This window comes from Ceratotherium simum, chromosome 19, assembly GCF_057802395.1.
Source record: "Ceratotherium simum simum isolate JZ-2026a chromosome 19, ASM5780239v1, whole genome shotgun sequence".
NCBI classification, from domain to species: Eukaryota; Metazoa; Chordata; class Mammalia; order Perissodactyla; family Rhinocerotidae; genus Ceratotherium; species Ceratotherium simum.
The window spans coordinates 55083653-55103345 of NC_141918.1; the positions used below are offsets into that span (position 1 = coordinate 55083653).

Consider the following 19693-nt stretch of genomic DNA (forward strand, 5'->3'; position numbering starts at 1 on the left):
AGATATTGACCAAAAACTTAACAGGACTCTTTTTCTTTTAACAATTACTTAAACTTTTGCAGCTACTTTTAGGTTCCGTAAGTTAATTACTCAGTATCCGTTCAGCAAATATTTACATGTTTAAGTGGCACTGTGCCACCTACTGGGGCACAAAGAGGAGTAAGATGTGCTCCCTGCTCTCAACAGCGATCCTGTATGGCAGCGAGTTCCAGACTCGGCAGATATGCCCGTGGGGATATGCGAAGACTGTCCACGGGTGCGCAGGCGTGAATGGTGCCAGCAGAATCCACTGTCAGGTCCTTAAACGGACCTGCCTGGAAAGTGCTGGCAGGGCCGTCAAGGTGGTTCTACTTTCCCACTCCCCTTTCACAATGACGCTGTTCCCACTTTGCAAAAGAAAGACACCTCTCTTGCCCATTCTGCATAGTGCATATTGTCCCTATTGCACCAATAGTGCAATTTCCCCAGTGTGAAAACATACCAAACAAAGGAACAACTAAAAATATTAAAGGAAGTCTGTAATTGAGGTACCGGCCCTCTACCAGCCATCTCATAAGTAGATGCATTGCCAATAAATTTTTATTCTTAAGCATGATTATTTTTTCCAAATTTGCAATATACATGTATTTTGATCAATTACTTACTAATAATTGTATTGTAAACTCAAGCTAGAAAAACATTTACTACTGAGACCTGATGTTAGGAAAATTTGTTAAATTAAAATTTCAATTTGTATACTTATTTTTGTTGCAGAGAAATATGATAGGGTGACAATAAAAGAATGTCACACAAAAATATATCACATTAAAATAAAATTCTATGGGTAAATAGAGTGAAAATATAAGTTATAGAGGAAAAAGAATCAATTTAAAATTTCTGATTTACAGAATAAATTATTCATGTGTTTTTTTCAATGGGCATTAAATGGTATTTGGAGTTCCTTAGACACATTTAATACATAAAATAGTGATGTGGGGGCCGGCCCGGTGGCGCAAGCAGTTAAGTGCGCGAGCTCCGCTGCAGCGGCCCAGGGTTCACCGGCTCGGAGCCCGGGCGCGGACTGAGGCACTGCTTGTCAAGCCATGCTGTGGTGGCGTCTCATATAAAGTGGAGGAAGATGGGCACAGATGTTAGCCCAGGGCCAGTCTTCCTCAGCAAAAAGAGGAGGATTGGCAGATGTTAGCTCAGGGCTGATCTTCCTCACAAAGAAAAAAAAAAAAAACTTCCCAGGAAAAAAGACTGATGTGATGGTTATATATTAAAATACCAATATTCACAAATATACAGGATATTACATTTTTTGTTACCAGTGAAATTTGTGATTTTAGATGTCAATTCTAAAAAGTATAGGGAGAGCATGGTTTTTCAAAATTCTTTTCAAGAGTAAATGAACAAAACATGTGAGGGTCATTGATACATGTGAGCGAGGCCAGTGGACAAAGTTGCCATAATGAGTTTTAGACGTGAGGGTAGCAGCTTGGGGCGGGGTGGGGAGCTGGACGAGGGAGTGGTCAGGTCTGTTTGGAGAACCAGGGAAATCTGTTCCAGCAGATGGCAATGGTTAATCTCAGAAATAAGAAGTGTGTGTCTGTGTGTGTGTATATGCGCATGTGTTTCTGACTTTATTAAGGTAGTTTCTTCTCTTTTTTGGCATTATAAAATTCTTTATTATCTTTCTTATGCAAAAGCCAAGCATTATTATAGATCAAGACATTGAAAAGACCTTTTCATTAACTCTTTCATAATGAAGTGGAAGACTAACTTCAAATAACTTAGTGTATTTGTGACTTAAACAAAAACAGAAGTTAATTTCTGTCCTTCATAAAACAAGTTTGGAGGTTGGCAGTCCAGAGCAGGCACAGTGGCTTCACAAAATTAAGGATGAGGGTCCAAGGATCCCTCTAGTTCTACAATCTACCATCACTAGGATGTGACATTTGTCCTCATTGCCCAAGATAGCTGCTGGAGCTCCAGCCATTCTAGCTGCATTCTGGACAATGAGAAGGAAGAAGGAGTAAAAGCAAAAGAGGCCTCTCCCAGATGAATCAGTTCCCTTTAAACAACCTTCCTGGAAATCCCATACATTTGTGCTTACATTTAATGGGTCAGAATTTAGACAAATGATCCCACCTAGTTGTAAAAGAGGCTGGGAAATGTTATCTTTATTCTGGATAGCCATGAGGCTGCCTAAAAACTGAGGTTTTGTGAGTAAGGAGGAGAGGAAAACGGATCTAGAGGATGAACACACAAGAGCCTCTGCCACACCTGATGCTTAATTGTAACCCTGGGACCATCAAAATGATTAATCAGGGTGAGCTTTCCCTGCATGTGACAGTCCCCCTCAAATCCAGGAGTTGCAGCACTTGTGCAGCTGTCTTGTTCTCCTTTGTTGTTGTTGTCACTCCTTTGGTTATCTGACACTCCGCCACGAAGTCCACGTGTCTAACGGATATCTCGGACTCAACATGTGCAACCCTGGCCTCCTCTAAACCTGCTCCCCCTGCAGCCTTCCCATCACAGGCAATGGGCACGCCAGCTTTCCCGGTGCTCAGGCCAGAAACATTGCAGATCCGGAAATCAACCACTCTCCGCTCCCCCACCCGCCTTGTCCAAGCCTCCATCTTCTCTACCCGGATGACTGCGGTCACCCCCAAATAGCCTTCTACACCTGCTTCTAACCTTATCCCCACCAAACTCTATTTTTAACTCAGCAGCCAAAGTGATCTTAGTTCAATGCAAGTTATATCGTTTCCTTCCACCCAAATGCCTGCAGTGGCTCTTTACTTGTCTCAGAGGAAAAACCAAAATCTTTATAACGACCGGCAGGCGGTACACGACCTGGTCTCTCACTGCGTCTCTAACTCTTCCCCTCTCCCACTGCACGTGGACCTCACAGTTTGCTCCCCGCTGCAGGCCGTGACTCCAGCTGTTTCCTCTGGAGCGCTCTTCTCCCAGAGAGCAGCACGGCTTTCTCCTTCCCACCTTCAAGTCTCGGTTCAAATCTCACCTCTTACCCCGATGACCTTACCAGCCCCACCCTCAAAGACTCTCCGATTCCCACTATTCTGCTCTGCTTTTCCTGCTTTCCATGCATTTACCAATTTCTGAGATGCTGTACAATCTTTTCCAGAGTTAAAGTACTATTATGTTCATTGTTTATTCTCCGTCTCTCCCCATCCCTGCCTCCACTAGTCCTTGTCTGTTTCGTTCACTGGTGTATTCCAAGCATGAGCCTGGAACACAGTAAGTGCTCGATATATTTGTTGAATGAAATTGAGTAATTTGTTCAGTGACTTATTTTGCAAATTAATAGAAAGCGCTTTCTCTGTGCAAGACACAGAGCTGAATGGATACAACAGGAATGAGGCAGGCTCCCTACCCACGTGTAGCTTATAATCTAGTAAGCAGAAAAGGAAGGTCATAGATAACTCACACACCTCAACAGGACTCACGACGTGCAGAATGCCCAAGAAAGAGCCGAGGACTCAGAGGAGAGCAAGTCCACCTCTGACGGGAATCACTCCAGGTGGCTTCGTGGATGGAGTATTTGAAGTGGGCTTTGAAAGACCAGTTTTAGTTTGATAAGTAAACAGAGAGAAAGAGGTGTTTGAGGCTAATAAACCACCTTGGAAGGCAAAAGAAGAGGACATTTTCATATAGTAATAGTTTAATAATTATGTCAATACTAAATTATAGTCTTATTAATATGGTATCGTTTATTTGGACTATAAGAGTTTTGTAGGAGGCAAGAGGTAAAGGTGTTCAATTATCTCAAATATGTGAGAACAGAAGGATAGTTGGGAAAATTTTCAGAGAGCATTGAATGCTGAGCTAAGGAGTTGAGTCTAATTTATCTGACAGGGAACTTTGTGAGGTTTGGAGCAGGGCTTGGGGGAAGGCAGGTAGCATGATCATACTGAAGTTGGTGAGCTCCCTGATGGCAGCAATTTTGTCTTATCCATCTTTGAATCCCCAGAGCCCACCATAGCACCTGACATATTGGCAGGTGCTCAATAAATATTGGTTTATATTTCAATCAGTGATTAGGCAGATGATAGAAAATGTTGTCAAATAAACAAGTCACATTCTGGCAGCTGTAGGAGGGATGGATGGAAAGAAAGAGCATTAGGGAGGATAAGAAAGCGCTGAAATAGTGTCACTTCAATGAAAGGAAGGGATGGGTATGAGTGATGCCATGTTGGAAGAGCCAGCAGTCTCAGAGACTGAGCAGATGTGAGGGTTGAGAGTGGCTGAAAGATAAGTTCTCCTCCAAGACAATCTCAATCTACTCAACTCGTAACATAAACTACAGGATTTTTCACAGTGAAACCAAATTTGGAGGTATACGTGTAGATTCCACTGTGGGTTTAGAAACTAACATCTAATTAAAACAATCAACCATAGACTTTAAAGCAGCAACTACAGATGATTTTTGGAAAATTAAGTATAACTGCAGGCATTCTTCAGTTTATAAATTTCAGGCTTCTGAATGCCTGGATGCGGCTGCACAGAGGAAATCCTTGGGAGGCAGCAAGGGCCGTGTGCAAAGCTCAGGTCTTGACAACTGGCAGACGTGGGTTTAAGGCCTTCCTCAGGCACCCACTAGCCGTGTGGCCTCTCAGAGAAACCTGCAATTGTGTTATCTACGGGTCAATGATAAAAACAGTGGAGAGTTACGTGAATTAAATGAGATCGTGCAGAGTGTCTGGCACGAAGGAGGTGTTTCATGAACGTTGTCCCCCTCCGTGTGCGGCTCTTCTCTCCTTATTCTCTGAACACACTGGAGTGGCCTACTTGCAACACAGTTCTGGCCAAACATACTGTCTTTATAACGCCTGCTTCTCAAACGGTGGTGTTTGTAATCGTGAGCGCTTTTGTCTCTTCTCTGTGCTGACTTCCACGCCACTCAATTTCTTTCCATTTCCTAGTGCTCATTACCAATTATGGTTTCACCAGCCAATTTCCCAAGTATCCTTTTATTCTGTCTTCAGAAAGATTATTAATGAAGATGTTAAGGCAGGCTGACATAGCTAACAACGCTCATGGCAACCTTCCAGACACTTTAGTTCCACTCAACAGGGACATGGTGTCATTTATCATTAGGTCTTGTTACAGTTTTCCGGCCCCTTGAAAAACTCACATGAGGACACTCGTGTCCACATCTACTCGAATTAGTCTTGCGAGGGAACACTCATGAGTGACTGAATTAAATGTCACTGTAGGATAGAACATCTGTTACATCATACTAACCTATCACTCTCTGCTCTCATAAATCTTTACAATCAAAACAAATTAGTCTAGCATGTTATTCCCAATAAACATTCTCTTTTGTTGTGTGTGGCTCATGCCCAAAAGGAGAAAACAGACCAGTTGAGAAAAGTAACAAAATCTCATCACAGGTTCAAACACTGTCAAGTGGTGAATAAAGAATAACGACTCTGGCAAGGAGAGGAATGAAAAGCAACAGAACATCCTATACAGAGGATCAGTGTAAGACTCCACTCACGATACTGGTTCTACAAAGTCCTACAGAGCAATCGTTGTCTGGTTTTAGAACCAAGAATAGTTGCAGTTTTCTTGAACTTGCTTTTTTCCTAGTGGACCCTGGATTGTGTCACTCATGGGGGTTCTCTTTTCTCATTTGCTGAAACGGTTGAGCATTGTATGGGTGGCTAAGACACAGTAGGGGCATAATGATGGAACGGTTTTCAGTCTCTATCCTGGCTCCGTTTAGTCTCCATATTGTTTTCCTTGCTTCTTCCTCTCACTTTTTTTAATTGTGGCAAAATATAATAATATGAAATTTACCATCTTAACCATTTTTAAGTGTACAATTCAGCAGTATTAAGTACATCTCATTTTTGTGCAATCATCACCACCATCCATCTCCAGAACTCTGTTCATCTTGCAGAACTGAAACTCTGTAGCCATTGAATAATAACTCCCTATTCCCCTCTCCCTTGGCAAACACAATCCTTCCGTCTCCATGAATTTGACTACTCTAGGTACCTCATACAAGCAGAATCACACGATTTCCCCTCACTTTTAATGAATGTTATCTTCCTGTATTTCTTTAAGTTTATAACCCGCCTTGAAACAAAATGGAGAATGAATATACAAACAAATAATAAAATACGGCAAGAAAGATTTCCTGGGGACTTGAGGAGTTCTATTCTAGACATGTGAAGTCAGTGGTGAGGCCATAACATTTGCTGATTAGAACAAATACAATGGATTATAAGAAACATCCATTATCTACAGGGTTAGCTGATGTTGAGACAAGCAGAATATGTGAGAGAATAGTAAGGTCAAAGGAGAGACTGACATAGTAGAGGTTCCCAGGAGGGAGGAAACATCAAGAGAATCGAACAAGGAGGCAATAGTAGATTCAAATTCAGACTTAATGGGCTCAATGCCAAAATGCTGGGCATGAAGGTTGTTGACAGAGCTGCTTCCACGGCAGTGGTCTCAAACTTTGGTGTACATAAGAGTTAATCACCACAGACCTACCAAATCAAAACTGTATTGACTGGAACTCAGGAGTCTGACTGTGTCACCAGGGGCCCAGGTGTTTCAGACACAGAGGGATTGAAGAAACAAGGGTCAGTACAGTAGATCACACAGGGGTTGTGCAGCCTGCTGCTCGGTCGAGAGTCTAATCTTGGCTTAGGTTATGCACGTAGCCCCACGGCGTCCATTGCTACCGATTTTCTTTCTTCTACATTGAGTGTTGCCTGAACGGGCTCTCAAAAACAGGGGCAGAGGCAGGAGTGAATGATGCTGCAAAGAGACCCTCATTCAACCGTCCAGTGGAGGGTCAGCCAGGGCCTTACTGCCCTCCCACTATCATCATGGCCTTGAGAAGAGGCCTGGGCTGCTTTAGTTTGTGTTTCTCTTCTGGTCTGCCTCTGTGTCATCAGGTATAAACTGGCTGGAAGGAAAATATTGGCCTCAGTGGAGCTGTGTGCAGCGTGAAAGATCAGTGTCCGGCTTTTCCCTCGTTTGTAGCTTTAATTTTGTTTCTTTTCAGAACATGTCCGTGCTGGAGAATCACCACTGGCGATCTACAATTGGCATGCTTCGAGAATCAAGGCTTCTTGCTCACTTGCCAAAGGAAATGACGTAAGTGGCACAGAGATGCAGCACGCTGATGTTCACACATTAAAGATAAGCCGGTTTCTCGAGGGCACGCTTGAGACCCCCCAGGTTAATGGCGGGGAGCCAGCCGACTGTGCCTCCTGCCTGCACTCGCTTGTCTATCAGAGGAGATTCGGTGTCAGTTACTGCAGCCCAGAAACCAGGCTTTCTCTGGGGCTCTGAGAGGGCTGTGGACCGGCCGTGACCTGACGTCGGGAAGAGGGGCAACACAGCTCTCAGCTTTCACAGCCCAGCATCAGCGCTCTGCTTTGCCAAGTCCTGTCTTTTTCGTCAGCAAGATTGTCCTCCGGTGTAGATCCAAATATAAATATTTATCAAGAAGGAACACAGGAGCTCTCAAGTTAGATTTAAGACGAGTTCAATAAAGCGTGTTTTATAATTGCCAGTCTTGGCAAGAGTAGAAGTCAAAAATTCTTTTCTAAAATGTCTTTTGTTAAGTAATTGAATTGTCCCTGGCAATTTTGTCACCGTTAATTTACCTATGTCTCTTGCATTTTAAATAGGAGGGGAAATACTAGTTTCCTGGCCCCCTGTTTGTTAGCCCGGATAGTTAGACTGCATGCTACTAAATCCAAGACCATGGCCTCATTTTCCACATGGCCCCAGCTTAGCTGCTGTAGGGTCTTCCAACGCCAACACTAATTCTGATCTGTTTAATTAAAATGCACAGAACCTGAGGTAACTAGGAGAGAAGATGTAAATAGAAGGCTGTCTCCTTCTTATTGGAGGGCACATAACTGAAGGTCAAGAAGGTGTTTCTCCGTAGAACAAGCAGTATGCTCTGGGCTCGTAGGTTTATTTCTGGCCCTCTGATCCTATCTTGTGCTGTTTCCTAGCACCCAGAAGAATGTGGAAATTGCAGGAGGAACTTCAGTTCTGATAACTTTTTACCCCTTGGAACTAAATAAAACCAATCCTCATGCGTGGAATAAAAACTCATGCCTTTCACTAGAACAATAAATTGCAAAGATAGAATTAAATGCAAAAAGAACTAAAAACTAGAGCAAGAAATCAAGTAAGAAGAAGAAGAAAAGAGAAGGTGAGTAGCAGAGACAGCTAAAGAAAGAAAGAAGGAGAAGGAAGGAAGGAGAGGGAGGACAGGAGAGAAGAAATGAGGGAGGAACCAGACCAGCCCGGCCCTTGTGATGCCCACCGTAATCCTGCTGGTTGCTCCATTAGTTCTCAATTCCTAAGATACTCCTACCCATCCCTACGGATTCCAAATACAAACAGCATGTTTTTTATGTCTTTGTGAGATGCAGTGTTATAAAGTGCTTTTGCTAGAAGAATAATTGTTGTGCAATAATATATGTGAAAGGACTTTATAATGAAAGTTATCATCATAATCATCATGATTATTCCTTCCATCCTCATGTAAATGCTTTAAAATCATGGTTCTGATTTTAAAGGAAGACAGGTTAACTGTACAAACTAAGGAAAATTTAGAAAAGTATTTATTCATTTGAACCACATGAAATTTCTGTTTTTGAGGGTCCAAAACAGTAGAACAGCAGCATTTTCATATGATTCAACTTGGTATGCTGAAAACTAAAATCACTGGTAATGCTGCTTTCTAGGGCTAGTTAATGTCAACTGGCTGATATATTTCCTTTTATTCTTTTTTCAATACAACCATATTTTAACAAAATGGGGGAGCTTATTTTGTATGGTTTATGTCTTGATATTTTTCACTTACTGTGAAGGTCTTCCATATCATTAACCTGCTACTAAAATAAAATTATTTTAATGGCTATAAGGCATTATTGTACCAAAATGCATTAACTACTGCCTATTGTTTGAAATTTAGATGGTTTCCCAATTTTTGTCATTATAAATAATGCTTAACAAGCATTCTTAAAAATATGCTTTTATCCCAAACTCCGATATTCTATTTTCTCAGAAAATATTTGTGGGTAGAAATTATTGATCAGAAAGGTTTGAATTTTTAAGGTTCTTGCTGTATATTATCAAATTGCTTTTCCAAAAATCTGCATCTACCTGTATTCCCATTGGTGGGTTATGAGAAAATCTACCAGTGTACCGTCACCAAAATGGAGTTTTATCTCTATTATCTTTTTAAAATATTTGCAAATTTGACATATATACACATATATATGTAGAGAGAGAGAGAGAGATTCATTGATTACAACTGAGATTGAAAATTTTTCATATATTTACTGGCCATTGTTATTTCTTTAAGGAACATATTTTTGTGTTTGGTCTTTTCCTATCAATGTTGTTATTCACTTGTAAGAAGCCTTTGTATTTTAATTACAGCAACCATTTGTTTTATGTTGTAAATATTATTTGAAATTTTTAGTTTGCCTTTTAATTTGATTCATGAAACATTTCACCTAACTTAAAATAGTTATATTTTCTGGTTATAAATTTAATATACATATTTTTAAAGAATTTATATAATATTGAGGATTATAAAAAAGAAAGTGAAAATCATCCATAATCCCACTTTATATCTTTCCAAATTCTTTGCTATGACCATAAAGATCAGGCCTTTCATATTTTGTATCCTACTTTTTAATATAGCAATAAAACATGATATTTTTCCATGTCAATAAATACAGCTAAACGTTATCATATTTAATAATTGCAAGTGTGCATGAAACATGATTTATTTAAGCAATCTCCTATTTATGAATTCTCGTGATTTTTTCCTCCCCAAAATGTTTCATTATCATAAACAATAGGATAAACATCCTTATAACATATATCTTTACTAATTACATCTTTACTAACATGTTCATATAAATTTGTAGATGAACTGTTGGTCAAATTATTTATATTCATTAAATGCTTTTAATGTTAATTCCTAAATCACCCTCCAGAAGCATCACACTAATTTACACTCTCACTAACAGAGATTAAGGGGGACAATTTCCCCATACCATCAACAGCATTAGGTATCACAATCATTAATTAATTTAGCAAATTATTTAGTGGTTACTTTTAATCTTTGCCAATAAAAATGAGGAAATAGTATCACCCAGCTATTTTAATTTGCTTTTTGTTTTTTTTGTTTGTTTGTTTTTAAGATTTTATTTATTTTATTTTTCCCCCCAAAGCCCCAGTGGATAGTTGTGTGTCGTAGCTGCACATCCTTCTAGTTGCTGTATGTGGGACTCGGCCTCAGGATGAACGGAGAAGTGGTGCCTCGATGCGTACCCGGGATCCGAACCCGGGCCACCAGCATCGCAGCGCGCGCACTTAACCACCAAGCCACAGGGCCGGCCCTAATTTGCTTTTTGTTATACTAAGATTATTTAATATCATTTCATATTTTAGAGGCATTTTGTATTTCTTTTGTGAATTGCCTATTTTCTGTGATTATTTCTAATGTTCAAAAGTGGATTAAATTTATATATGGCTTAGAAACCAAAATGCAAATGGTGAAACTATACAGCTTTTAGAATATAATGTAGGGGAATATTTTCATCAGAGGTGGGAAGGATTTCTTAGATGAAAAAAATTCACCACAAATAAAAAGATTTATAGATTAAGCTATATTAAAAATTAAGACTTCCTTTCATCAAAAGACATAAAGAAAGTGGAAAGACAGGCCACAGAGTAGAAGATATTTGCAACACATAACTGACAAAGGTCTATTATTGAAAATATATAAAAACTCTTAGAATTAATAAGCAAAAGAGAGATGACCCAATAAAATAATAGATAAACACTAGAATAGAAACTTTACGGGGCCAGCCCAGTGGCATAGTGGTTAAGTTCAGGTGTTCCACTTCAGAGGCCCAGGGTTTGCTGGTTCGGATCCTGGGCGTGGACTTGCTGCTCATCAAGCCATGCTGAGGTGGCGTCCCATACAGAGGAGCTAGAACTCTACAATTAGGCTACACAACTACCTGCTGGGGCTTTGGGGAGAAAAAAGAAAAAGAGGAAGATTGGCAACAGATGTTAGCACAGGGCCTATCTTCCCAAAAAAGAAAAGAGAATACTAAATATTTTTTTTTAAAAAAAAGAAACTTCACAAAAGAGGAACTACAAATGGCCAATAAATACACGAAAATATGTCCAATCTCATTAGTACTCAAGGAAATTCATATTAAAACCACAATGAGTTGCATGACATACCCCTCAGGTGGGCAAAAAATATAAAAAGTAAGAATGTAAAGCAATGAGAATTTCATCTGTTACTGCTTAGAGTATAAATTTATACAATTGTTTTGGAAATAATTGACAATATCTAGGAAATTGAAGATGAACATACTTTGTGATCTAATAATTTTATTCCTGGATATAGACCCTAGAGAAACTTTGCACACATGTAACTGTACATAAGAGTGTTTACAGTGGCATTTTTTCATAGTAGTCAAAAACTAGAAACAATTCAAGTAACCGTTACAAGCAGAGTGGATAACTACGTTGCAGTATATTCCTACAATGGGATATGATATAATAATGAAAATGGATGAACTACAGCTCACACATCAACATGGATGACTTTCAAAAATATAATGTTAAGCTAAAGAAGCAAACCATAAACAAATACTTACCATGTAACCTGAAGTTCAAGAGCAGTTAAAATTAAACTATATTATCTAAACCTCCACACATAGGTGATAAAATTATTATAAGTAGCAAGGAAATTATTGAAACAAAGATCAAGAGAGTGATTACTTAGGGGTTGGGAGAAGAGGGATGTGACGAGAGACACAATGGGGCCTTCTGGGGTATTGACAGGCAATGTTCCTCACCTGGGTGGGGATTATAAGATGTTTATTTTATATTTATTCATTAAACTGTATATGTACGCTCTACGCACTCTACTTAAGTACATTTCACTGCTAAAGGTGAATTTTAGAAATAATTATGAATTTTCCTTCCATTGATGAATTTCTATATGTCAGATAAAACTCTAATTTGCTTTATTTTTCCAAAATACCCCATTTTCCCTCTACCATTTGTTGACTAATATATTGCTTGCCCACTGGTTTTTAGTGGTGCCTTAATCAACTATTATTCTTTTTTAAGTTCCAATATCCCTTTCCGGCCTGTTTGCTTTGTTCCACTGATGGATCTTTCCATTCCACAGTATCAGTCACGATAGTGTCTTCATTGTTATTACTATTATTCTGTCCTTTTCTCTCCCTGTGCAAATCATAATGTTTGAGCTGGTTTGAACTTTCTTAAAGCACAACCCATGAGTCTGTGAGTCATTCTGTGTCCTCCTTAAAGCATACCTTTCTAGTTGGCTTTCAATTTTGCCACCCATTGGAACCATGGGAATGTATAAACTCCCACCACTTTGTTCGCCCAAGGTTTCAATCACTCTCTGCTGTTTTGGCAAACCTCCTGTCCACGGACGGGAGTGATGGTGGGCGAGAAAATCCCTCTTGGGCTGTGAGGGACTCTGTGTAATAAACAGAATCAAGGGCAGAAATGTGACTCCAGCCACCTGAGGGTGACAGAATCAATCACCCCTCTCCAAGGGATTTGCTTTGTGTTTGTGTTCTCTTTCGTTCTTGTGGATGCAGACAGGATATCGAACAGCAGCTGGGCTCCCTGATCTTGGCAACAGACATCAACAGGCAGAACGAGTTTCTGACCCGACTGAGAACTCACCTCCACGATAAAGATTTAAGACTGGAGGATGGACACGACAGGCACTTTATGCTCCAGGTAAACAGCAACAGCAAAAGCCATTGTCCTTGCTGGGTGAAGACACTGAGGGACACGATCAATAGTTTTAGCACTTTTGAGAAGGAGCGTCTGCCACGGTGTAAGTTAGAGCAGTGACCTACTTTATGAAAAGCTTTGAGACACATGAAATTTTTAAGTGGTTTCCAAGCAAACAAAATCCGAGTTTCACGTCAGTGAGTTGATAACATCTCCTTTTCCTTGTTTGGTAACTGCTTCACCACAGAGTGGCCCTGCTGGGCAGTGGCAGATGGCAAGGATCTACCCCACTTTGTGGCTTGATGTAAAAGTGACCACTGTGGTACCTGTGCGATTTAGAAAGATGTTTCTATAACACAAAAGTATACCATGTTAACTATAGTACAAACAAAAGTTGAAAAACAAGTAGCCTTTCTTTACCTAAAACCTATTTAATCAAACCCTGCTTTACTTCCTTTTACTGCTTAAGCTCATTTTTATCTGAGGCTCAAACATGTTTACCTAGTCTTCCCATTTTTAGGCACCAATAAATAAATTATTTTAAGTTTAATGGAATCGTATCAAGCCCAACCCTTTCTGCTTTATTCCATGGCGAGAAGCCATGTGTGACATGAGAACAAGAGGAGTGGACCTTGGAAGTAGAAATCTGACCTAGTATCCAAACCAGAGTTTTTTCCTTGATCTTCCATTTTCTCCTGTCTTCCTTCTTTCCTTTTGGTGAAAAAGACTGAAAGGATGGACCCTGGACTCATCAGGATAGACCAACTCTAACCGGGGAGATAGAGCTGTGCACGGGAGACTGAACTGTACAGTCTTTTTTGCTCTCTGTAGTGTCCAAAGTGCTCCATCCTTCCAAGGAAATACCCCCCTTCCAGGCCTAGAACTCTCTCTCCTTCCTCTTTCTTCCCAAACTAGACTTCTAGTCCCTGAGTGCCACAAAGATTAGCCCGGTATCTGATTTTAGCGACGCAAACCAAGTCCTGAGTAGCTGAAAGATTGGCCTGAATACTTGCATTTCAAAAGCAGAGCTTGCAGACACAGATGAACCCCTACAAGGCAGAACCTGGAGGGGACTTCTGCCCCCGACTGACTCCAACATGTACCCATGCCCCCATTCACCTGGAAATCAACAACCAAATTTGCCCCTGAGTAGGGTCCAGGCTCTCCCAGCCCCCAGCTCTGTTAGCATCTCTCTGACCCAAGAACTGGGTCAACGCAGACAGACCCTGCTGGTGCGCAGGGCCCACCGCTAGGGGCCCACCCGGCAGCCGCCTCTTGGCAGCTGGTGGTTAGGGCAGAGCATCTACTTTTCTGGGAATTCGAGCTCAACCTCCTACGGTCAGCACTGCTGACAAAGGCCGGCATCCCAGACCCAGAGCAGTGTGAGGCAAGCTTGGATTTAGCTCTGCGAACACACTCCTCGGTTTGACACAACGGAGCTCCCGGGCTGGCACCCGGAGCTTGCTTACACTCTGACACGGGCACGTAAACACAACACACAGCATTTAAGCGATGTGTGGGGTCGGTCAGTGTGGCCGCTGTGGGAATCAGTCCAAATGATCTCATCTGAGCCTGGCTGGGGCCCCACGAGGGGCGGGGCAGCAGCAGGAGCCAGGCCGCGGCTTTCCTTGGCCTGCCCACCCCAAGTCTCCTCCAGGAAGCTCCGTGTCCTTGGACGGTGACTCTTCTCTCCCTCTCCCTGCTATAAAGTGAGTTCTGAATGAAGGTTTTGTGTGGTGGTGAATAAGTGCTGTTTCCTGAAGAGGCCCTCTGTAAATGCGGGCCTGGCAGCATGAGGCGGGCTGGCGGGTCCCAGCGCCCTGGGCCTGGGGTGCTGTCCGCTGCTGACCACCTCTCCTGCCCTGTCGTTTCTCAGATTGCCTTGAAGTGTGCTGACATCTGCAATCCGTGTCGAGTCTGGGAGATGAGCAAGCAGTGGAGCGAAAGAGTCTGTGAGGAATTCTACAGGCAAGGTTAGTGATGCGACGGCGGCGTTTCCAGGGCCCCTCTCCTCTCGGGTGTTTATCCTAATAAAGCAGGAGATGGCTAATCTATCATGACGTTTGTTCTTTCCTCGACTCTCATTGTCCTTACCTTCCTCTTTAACTCTCTTGCAAACCACCAACACTTTTCTGGAAATAATTTAAAAAGTAATAGCATTGACTTACACAGAAATAGGTAGTCATGAGGTGCAATAAAAATGAGCAAAAGTGGAATATATGCATTTTTTTTAATGGCTTTCCTCTGTGGATATAAGAATGTGAGGGACAGTTTGGTTCTTTACACTGACCTTCATTTTAATGAGGTGAGCGCAGCCTCAAGGCTAAATGCCGTTTGGGGTCGATGTTTTCCACTCTTGACAGAAGGATGTAGACTCCTCCCTTCCCCTCGCTTTCTTAAATAAAGTTAATAATGAAATAGAGCACAGCTAGCCAAAAATTGAGTTCACCTTCTCAAATATATACAGTGAAAAGACCCATGGCCCCAAGGTAGTGTGTAATTTTTAAGAGATCAACCTCGTTTGGAAATAAGGCAACGACTCAGCAGCAAGAGCCTGACGCGGGGAGGGATGCCAGCCTTCACACGCATCCTTGCCTCTTCAGCCGGGTTTCGGGGCTCAGGATGTTGGCTCAGGCACAACAGTGCCCCGACGTTAGCCACAGGATCAGGTTTGAGAGGCTGAGAACAAATAAGGCCTGAAGTGTCTCACATACCAGCTCCGTGGGGAGGTCGCACAGCAACAGTGAGCCTTTGGGAGAGGCCTCCATGGAAAGATGTGGCAGTGACATCGAGATGGTCCCAGAGACAGGAGACAAAGCAGAATGAGTGGGTTCATGTGGGGCCGGAAGGCTCTGCTCACCATCTCTTTCCCTCGCGGTAAAGGAGCTGGTGTGGCTCCCACAGCCCTGCGATCTCCCTTCAAGAGAGAGTGAGTGGTTAGAGATCAAGAGATCAGTCCCAGTTGCCCATGATGTAGAATCTCCACCAAGGAAAATGCGAAATGAACTATGATGAAACTGGAGCAGGGAGGTTTTAGATTAGATGAGATAAATACTGTACTGTGTGGGGCCGGCCCCGTGGCTTGGTGGTTGGGTGAGCGCGCTCCGCTGCTGGCGACCCGGGTTCGGATCCCGGGCTCGCACCGACGCGCTGCTACTCCGGCCATGCTGAGGCCGCGTCCCACATACAGCAGCTGGAGGGATGTGCAGCTATGGCACACAACTATCTACTGGGGCTTTGGAGGGAAAAATAAATAAATAAAATCTTAAAAAAAAAAAAAAAATACTGTACTGTGTGACAGAGAAAAGATTGACCCAGCACAGTGAGAGCAGGGCCAGGATCTCCATCCTGAGAAAGTAAACCACGGACACAGAGAAGACCCTACTCTGTCCCTCTTGGTTTCGACTCAGCCACGTTCTGCTGTTGGCACAGACTTCAGTTTAACACTTTCATGTGCTTATCTTGCACCTCATCTAGATTACGAGCTACTTGGGGCAGGGACCATGTCACCTGGGCGGATCATGAGGCCCACAGGGTTGGTGAGTTAAAGTTAACTAATTGGAGGAAATGGGATCAACCAAGAAAGGTACATCAGTACCTCTTTGTGAAAACTGGTTGTTGTCCTAATAATATACACATGTGCAGTACTGTAAGCTGGAACAATCTAGAACATTTGTGACTCGGATCACTAAAGGTAAGCTTCCATGCACTTTGCTCTGGCATGTCTCCTGGCAGAGGAAGGAGAATAGAGAGTTCGTGTCAGGTCCTTTTTATTTAGTAGCATTACAGTCTAGCAGACGTTCGGCCCATTTAAGAGGAGAAGATCAGACTCTCTGTGCATCCAAACTGCCTGTCCTCCATATTGAATTAATTTTTTCAAAAATTCTATAAGCATGACTTTTGTATGATTTTGATTAATCTTATTCTGGGTTTCAGTTTAGGATTTGGTCTTCCACAGACTGCTAATAGTCCCAGCCACAATATCTTTAATGATTTGTGATATTGAGCAAAGGAAAACCCCTAAAGTCACGGTTAAGAACACAGGGGAAAAGGAAGATGGGATCCTATGAATTAGGAAAACAGTGTTAAATTCTCAGAACAGAGGTTAGGATTCTAAACATCATTCACTCCCCTCCCCTCAATGCCTTAAGGAAGTAGAATTTCTGTCCTATTGTAACTACAGTTTGGTATCTTCTCAATCAACCAAAGTTCCCAGAGTTTTTATTGAACGTCTGCTTCCAGCTTTGTCTAATCCTCAGCAGAACTGTGATTTTCCTGTGTCCAAAGCCCCATTGGGGATGTCATGAAGGATACAGAGAAGTATAGTTAATGTTTCATAACTTTAAAATGCTAATCAGTAAAGTTCCTAGAGGAGGGAAACTGAGCAGTTTTCCTCCTTGTATTCTCTACGTTGATTAACAAAGTGTCTGCAATGTACAGTGCTTTATAAATATATGTTGACTAAGTGAATGAAGGAATCATCTAATTGGAAGGCCACTCCAGCTGGAGGTCGTAGGAGAAGATCTAGTGCTGAGGAAGGTAGAATCCGAGCTGGCACTGGAGGACGCGCAGTTTCCAGTAGGACAGCTACAAGACACTGCGGCTAGTTAAATTTAAATTTATTTAATTAAATTAAATCTTAAATTTAGTTCCTCAGTTTTCCTGATCATATTTCAAGGGGCTGCTATAGTGGACAGTGCAGAGAACATTTCCATCACTGCAGACGGTCCTGTTGGACACCGCTGGTCTAGACAGGAATGGAAATGGACAGAGGCACTGAGGTGGGGACCACGGCCCTGCCTTGAGACCATCTTGGTCCCCGAGAAGGTTAGGATAAGAGGGTTTGTGGAGGCCCCTGTACACCAGGCTATAGCAGAGAACATGACAATGGGAGTCATCTTAGAAGATGCAATTAGGGCAACATACAAAATTGAAGTGAAAGAAATACTGAAGAAAACTAGCTAAGAAGCAAAAACTAAGAATGAGTTATTAAGAAACCAGACTAGAGTCAGGCAGAGTGAAAGTGGGGAAAAAAGGTATTTCAAGAGAGCAATAAGCAGGATTTGATATGGAGGGAGAGGGGAAGGGAGAAATCAAAGACGACTCTTCCAAAGCATCAAGCATGACTGGAAAGATGACTGTAACAGAACTGTGGAGGTGAGGAGTAGAGCCAGCTGTAGGAGAATTCATTTTAGTATTAAATGGCGTTATGCCCTGCCCTCAGAACATGATTATCATCCAGCTTCCCTGTACTCCTCAGGTGAAGCTGGAGTGATTTCCTCCCATCAGTCTTGAGAATCACCAGGGCACCATGGGAGCTGTGGCTACAGTCTTAGAGAAAATTACGGAAATGTGACGGCCCCAAGGTTCTCACTATAGACACTCCAGAGCAGACTTCCTAGGTTGGAAGGCAGGCTCCCTGCTCTACTAGCAGTGTGATCTTGGGTCAACATACTTCCCTCCTCTTCATCTCAATTCTCTCATCTGAGGATTGTAGTGAAGCTGTTATGAGGGTTAGATTAATTAACGTAGGTAAAATGCTTAGAACACTGCCTGCACACAGTAAGCACGATGTAAATGTTGTATTTGTATCTCCTCTAGTTTAGAGGAATGCATGCACAACTGTGAACCCAGCTAATGTCTCTGGGGACCAGCTTCTCTGCTGATTAGCCAGATTGTTTTTCCCCAACACAAAAATTATCCAAAATTTTTTGCCCTCAGGTAGAATTGATACAGTATTTTGGTAAAGCTTTGCTAATCTTCCTCACCAAAAAAGATATATATGTCATTCTGACCTCTATACTTTTTTTGGCAGGGTGGGTAGAGATTGACCCTGAGCTAAGATCTGTTGCCAATCTTCCTCTTTTTGCTTGAGGAAGATTGGCCCTGAGCTAACATCTGTGCCAGTCTTCCTCTATTTTGTATGTGGGACGCCACCACAGCATGGCTTGACGAGCAGTGTGTAGGTCCACACCCAGGATCCAAACCCACAAACTCCAGGCTGCTGAAATGGAGCGCACAAACTTAACCACTACACCACAGGGCCAGCCCCTGACCTCTATGCTTTTTTTAACCTTCCATTACATTAGGTAAAATTCTAAGGCAACAGAATGAAGGACAGCAGACCCTCATTTCTGACTAATTGTGCAGCCACAGCCTGAGATGCTCTCAGATGGGATCTTCTCGTCCCTTTCTCCATTTCCTACCCAACCTATTATCCCTGGTGGTTCAGGTGAAACCAGACTAGGGTCCAGCAGAGTGAAAGGACCAGAAAAGCATAAAATCTGTTTTCTTAACCTATAACTTAAAGCCAGAACCTCCATTTCATGTTAGGAAGTTGCCCATTAGCTGAGCTCTTGTTTTTATAGATTTTCTTCAAAACTTCATCCTAGTCCCAGTGCACACCTATTTACAAGGAACCTATTGTAAAGTTGACACTCTGATGCTTTGAATTTTCATGGAAGCTACTAGAGCAAGTCGGTGCCAAAAGATTCCCAATGATAACAAGGCAGGGGCAGTAATTCCCAGCACAGCTTCTTCGAACCAGGTCGTTAAAACTTTCAACATGTATTTTTATAAGTTCCAGATGACCAGTGTGTTTCTCCTTTCTTCTTAGGTGACCTTGAACAGAAATTTGAACTGGAAATCAGTCCTCTCTGTAATCAACAGAAAGATTCAATCCCTAGTATACAAATTGGTGAGTTGAATTCGATTTTAATTTTAAATGAATAGTTTTGGCACCTCTGCCACACACAGCTACACACACACAGCTTTTAAAAGATCCAAACTGGACGTTTAGTCAATGCCCCTGTGAATGGCTGAGTCCAGATAAACACTCTGATCATGACTAATCCACTAGGTAATTACCACTGAGAAACTGTGACAA

General features: G+C 42.1%; 1 protein-coding gene across 3 annotated transcripts in view; it reads left to right on the forward strand.

Annotated features, from left to right (window-relative positions):
* PDE7B (phosphodiesterase 7B) overlaps positions 1-19693 on the forward strand; it is a 295823-nt gene that overhangs the window by 271676 nt on the left and 4454 nt on the right. For all 3 annotated transcript variants that reach the window (XM_004422351.3, XM_087444159.1, XM_014781254.2), the window contains 4 exons: positions 7031-7122; positions 12666-12810; positions 14684-14780; positions 19424-19504. In XM_004422351.3, the coding sequence (XP_004422408.2) occupies positions 7031-7122; positions 12666-12810; positions 14684-14780; positions 19424-19504 (415 nt within the window). The remainder of the gene's footprint in view (positions 1-7030; positions 7123-12665; positions 12811-14683; positions 14781-19423; positions 19505-19693) is intronic.